Source organism: Psilocybe cubensis, chromosome 10, assembly GCF_017499595.1.
Source record: "Psilocybe cubensis strain MGC-MH-2018 chromosome 10, whole genome shotgun sequence".
NCBI lineage: Eukaryota > Fungi > Basidiomycota > Agaricomycetes > Agaricales > Agrocybaceae > Psilocybe > Psilocybe cubensis.
This window is the reverse complement of record NC_063008.1, coordinates 61,113-66,387: the sequence shown is the minus strand read 5'-3', so window position 1 is coordinate 66,387 and position 5,275 is coordinate 61,113. Positions and strand designations below refer to the sequence as shown.

At 45.3% G+C, this 5,275-nt stretch overlaps 2 protein-coding genes across 2 annotated transcripts; both read right to left on the bottom strand.

Moving 5' to 3' along the window:
• Positions 1–351: 351 nt before the first annotated feature.
• JR316_0010367 (uncharacterized protein) lies at positions 352–1,303 on the bottom strand (the record flags this gene model as incomplete). Its single annotated transcript, XM_047896035.1, has 2 exons — positions 352–605; positions 682–1,303. 2 exons carry the CDS (start codon positions 1,301–1,303, stop codon positions 352–354), a joined length of 876 nt encoding a protein of 291 aa, XP_047744080.1.
• A 980-nt stretch (positions 1,304–2,283) lies between these two features.
• JR316_0010366 (uncharacterized protein) lies at positions 2,284–3,446 on the bottom strand (the record flags this gene model as incomplete). The annotated part of the gene is made up of 4 exons (XM_047896034.1): positions 2,284–2,397; positions 2,458–2,799; positions 2,866–3,027; positions 3,087–3,446. The coding sequence occupies 4 exons, from the start codon at positions 3,444–3,446 to the stop codon at positions 2,284–2,286; spliced, it is 978 nt and encodes a 325-aa protein (XP_047744079.1).
• Positions 3,447–5,275: the final 1,829 nt, after the last annotated feature.

Genomic DNA, 5,275 nt, shown 5'->3' with positions numbered 1-5,275 from the left:
GTGCCTACAGACTTGAAGATTGGACGTTCGAGCCAGACCGGCTGACGAGGAAAAGACAGATGAGCGCGAACGTCGTGAAGACTTTGGAAGAGGAGAGGTGGTTCAAGGACGGTGTTGATGTGAACTCGGTCGAGATCAACGAGAAGAACTGGTGATATCGTTTTTCCTTCAAATTTTCGATGTGGAGGCTATTGTTAAATGTGAAGGGCGATTATCGGAAGATGTTGTGTTCCCCATGGTATGCATAGGATAAAATCGGTTAAAAGAATATGAATACTGCTTGTCAAAAAGTTCACTGTCAATCGAGGGCGTAGACTAGGAAGGCATACGAAACTACGCACCGGGTCAAAATTAAACGGAAATTCTCAAAATATTTGCTATAGCTCGTCCAAACGCAGAAAACTTCAGTGTAAAGATCCACGGTTGGTATGGGAGGTCAGATGAATTTCGTTTCTGCAACAATGCGCCAACAACTGGTGGCTGCACGGAAGTATCGTAATCGGGCTTGGTGCACTTTATCGGTGTTAAGAATTCCAAGAATCGTAAACATAGCGCCTCGTCCCCATTGTAATCTTGGCATCTCTCAAATTGAACCAACGCTTTTCCTGGTCATGATATTGGGGTAAAACGCATTAGCACACCGAGCCAGGGCAGAATTTTGAGCATTATGTGTGTGCTTACCTGAATACACGGCGTAGTTTTTGGCCCTTTCAATAAGCGCTGCTTCTGAAAACACATGATATATTGACCCTCTGGCAATTAGATTACGCTTGAACAGTAAGATATTGACGCAAATGTCTAGAAAGTCCACCACAAAGGGATCAAAAATGTCGAATAATATTACTTCGTCCTTGTTCGGAGTAACTCTCGCGAGTAGAGCAACAGTCTGCGAGTCCACCAAGCCATCGCGAAAAATTAGCGAACGGAGCGCGAAATATTTCTTGGAATTAAATATTTTGATCAACGGAATAGACCATGCAGCTCCAAAGGGTAAAGCCAAGTCATGGCCGCCGTCAAACGCCCCGTGGTCCTCGCATACGCGCCACCTCACCTCGCTCCTCAGGTTCGGCATGTGCTTGAAGTAGAGAAATCCTCGCGTGCCTTCGGGGAATGGTACGTCCAACATTGAACTCAGATACCGTAATCTGAACGGAAGCGTCTTGGATTCTAACATAGACACTTGGAACCTGGGCGACAAGTACCCCGAGATGTCGTATATGGGCTGTTGCATTTCGGCCAAACGGTGTGGGAGCAGTGTCCGCAGTTCGTGCGTTGGAACGGTCGAACGGCGTTTCCTCTTCATTTCATGAGTGGCTCGTTAGATATGGAGATGAGCGACAAGAACTCAAGGTTACTCACTACTACTGTTCCTGTATATCTCAAGCCCCAGCGATCGCCCATAATTCTTTGCAAGTATGACATGTGGAGATGTGGTATTGGATGTGTTGTATTGAGGGGCCGGTGTTGGAAGATTGATGTTCTTACGGGTATTGAGACCATTTCTGACCACGGGCAAGGTGTATATTTGTAGCGAGAGTGTCAATATATCTTTGCTGCGAGAATTGGAGATCAGTCGACGTTCGACCTCGAGATGGTTGTGTTTGGCAATATCATCTTTACCAAACAAAAACATCTTGGAAGCCCGACTCTTTCCGATTGCGGCTTTCCTAGAAACCTTTTCAACTCTGATCGTGTCAGTGTTTATTCTGATTACTATTCATCATAATTTCCGCTTTTTAAAAGAGTACCAAGAGTTCTTAACAGAAATCTAAGTGACTTTATCATTCTCTGCTATGTAATGCCTTTCAACTTTAAAGTCAATGGCCGCGAACTCGAGTCAAGTTTCAGAACAGAATCGTTTCAATTGCATTTTTTGCAAGGCGGTCATAAACATGCTATTCCCACAATATCATGGAGTGTTCAATGAAAAGTTCCCATAAGCATCACATACAGCTTAGTTGCCGAAAGTAGCAAGGTATCATGCCGCGCCCTACGCGTTTTCTGCCCCTCTTGGATTGTCAAAAATTGACCCAGCGTATCACTTTTCTAATACAATGAATGATTTATTTTACATTATTACACCCTGCTGAAAGTATAATCTAAACGGTCAAATGGCTGACAGATCTGTGTCCCTCAAGTAAGTAATATAATTTGATAGTGACATAGCCAGGGTGTGAAATACACAAGAATTACATGGAGATGGAATAGAAAGCAAGTAGAAAGCACGATGAGAGCTGATTTATATAATTATCTAATGTAGTCAGGGGAATTGGCCTCTACGTTTTACCGTCCGGGCAAAAGCTTGGTGATGTCAATAGTCCAATAATCACCGTGTGCATCTGGCCTCAAGATTCGCCTGAACTCAGGTCGATGAGAAAGATGGCCACGCAACGTCCCCTTCAAACATGAAAAATTACACGACAATGCAAAATGTGCAAAAGGAAACCTTGGGCTTACCCGCCATTTTTTGCCATATAGTGTTGTTTTAAGTGCTGGGTACTTCCTGATGAGATATGTTTCAATCTCTTCAAACGTTGCTCTATGTCCTGGGGAGCAACATATTGTGAGCATCAGTACTTGTACTTTGTTGTAACGCCACGGGTCCATTTCCTGTGGCCACGCATCCTCCAAACGGGTATTGGGAGCTAGACCCAGAATCCGAGCGACGACACTATCCGTGTGCTCTTCGCAAGGCAAAGCCGCCACCTGAGCCGGGGTTAACACTCCCGTGGTATTCTGCTTAGGTGCTTTCGCCTTCCGAATCACAGGTGCGCGCCTCCGAGGCTTCCGAGTGGACGCCTAAAGATGTTAACCAATGTCAGCCTTTGGGCATTGAAACAATGACTAGGAGTCGAGAGTACATACCTTTTTTGCATTCCGAGAACCTATTCCTGAACTTTTACGTTTCCGCAGGCCAGCAGTATCCGATGTGGAGGACGAGGAAGATATGTATCTTGAAGGTGGCACGTAGATGGGTGGACCGTATCCCGGGTACGGAACGACATTGTGATATGGTAGACAAGGAGTCTGGTTATTGCAGAATTTTTAGTGAATGACTATGTTGAAAAACGACAAAATCTCCTTACCAAGTAACTTGGCCATAAAAATTTAGGTCGTGATGGTTTATGGGTATATGAAGGGGTATGCAGCTGTTGCTGAAGAACCGAACTATTGCATGTGTCGAGACGTTGGGAGTTGGAATGGGGGTTGGCGCTTGGAGGTGAGTTTGTTTGACGCTCTTTCTGCTCTGATTCCGTGGTTCTATCCGGGCCAACGCTTGGATTTGGGTTCTCGGAGTCCGAGTTGTAGTCGTAATTTATAAAAGCGTCCATCTCCCGGTAACTGATGTCAACGTTGACGCTAGACGCATCAGAGTCGGACTGCGGAGAGTGCACAACCGCAGCGTATGTGGGTAACGAGGTTTGATATAGGTTTTGCATGGACATATTTCGGGCAGCAGCGCTAGTGGAAAGATTGAGCTGTGAAGGCAAGTGAGAGGGGATATTTTGAAGCGAAAGTGAAGGGGAAGAAAACGCACCGTTTAAAACTTGCAGTGATTGACTCACCAAAATCTATCGGAGCGTCAAATGTGCTGCCATGAGGTGTTTCGAAATCTCCAGATTTGGTATGTCAAACAGCAGCCTAAAAGCTACTTGCATGTTAATCCTAGAAGTCCATTGTTCTCTTCGTCGATTTCTCACGCAGGCACGATGTCATTGTCAAACAACGTGTAGATGAAGACATCGAGGATACACGACTCACAAGGCACGTATCCTAGAACATCAGAGAAGACTAGACGTGTTCGACGCGTGTGTAATCTTACTTGTTAATGTATCAAGGGTCGTAGTTGACCCACGGCTCATTTTTAGAACACCAGTGCGACATGACAGTTATTGGGTTACGAGAGGTCTTTCGTTATGTCTATTAAAGAGAGTAATTCAGGACGTACTGTGCTTACTTTAACTCAAGTCCTTGATCGATACTATACGTGGAATTAGGCGCCCATGAGGGTTAATATGAATTACAAGTCCTTTGGAGTGAGTGAGTGTATTCCCTCCGTGAGCATAAGAGCATGGGGGATATCACGGCCGCCACTAAACGCCTTCTGATCTGCATCCACCCCCGAATAGGCAGGGCCACTCAAGCGGCTTCTAACCGGTCGGCCGCTGCGTCCACGCCTGCTCGCGGACCTTTTCCTGGTGAGAAACTTCCTCCTAAAGAGAGCGTGTGCAGGGTTTCTTCTCTGTACTCACCAGTCGTGTCGCTTCCCGGAGCGCTCCATTCATCCGCGCTGGCGAGGAGAATTTGGGAGGGAGATGTCCGTCGATTCAAAAATGGGAAAAAAAAGTAACGACGACTTCACCTGGCTGTCCTTCATCCCTCTTGAGGTGCCGGTATGCTGGGTCTTATCTAGACGCTCTGGCAGCGCCCAGCTCGCGCCGCGGATCATCATAGAATCAGAATAATAGATGTTCTGTGATGATCCAAAGAGCCACTTGATAGGGTGGCGGTGATCGATGCAACTGAACCTCGTTGTTGATCTCTCGATAACCGGGATGTTAATCTTTTTTTATGTGATGGAGTAACATTCCGAAAGGCTTTTTGACCAAGTTTCTTTTTGAAATCCACTGTACATGGAATACTGCACAGAGTCGTTCATAATGTTGAAATCGACATCAAGGTGGAGCTACCGAGAAAGGCTAGAACCTGAATGGCTATGTTCTCAAAGGAGTTGTGGCTTACCTTTGCTGAAGACGTGAGATAGTACTCACGCTAATTAGCAGCCGACGGTCTCTTACTGTCGAGTCATTGGTGTTAGGAAACCCTAACCACATAAATGTCTATCCTTGATTTTCATGTTAAAATTCACTAATGCGGGTCTTCTCTCTTATTTTCACGGGTGTTAGCCAGCTGTTATCCTACTTACTTGGTGTTGACATCAACCAGATGTAATGATATATCTACAGCATATATATATGCAGAGATGGAAATATTGCATCTCTGGAACCGCTTGACTCACGATTAATATTGGCGCACCTTTCCTATCATGTCAACGCGTCGCGACTTGCGCTGAAAGAAATTTCTTGACATCCTTTGTTTCCGCGTGAATTAGATATTTATTTGATTTTTTGTGTTATTCAAGGCTTAATATGAAGATTGGATGTAGTATATATACCCAAAGAACTGTAGGAACTACATTATACCGGTAGTCCAAAGGCATGTCTTCCCGCCTTTAGGCTTGTCTTATTGCTATTCGGCTGTCCCCGAATCTGAG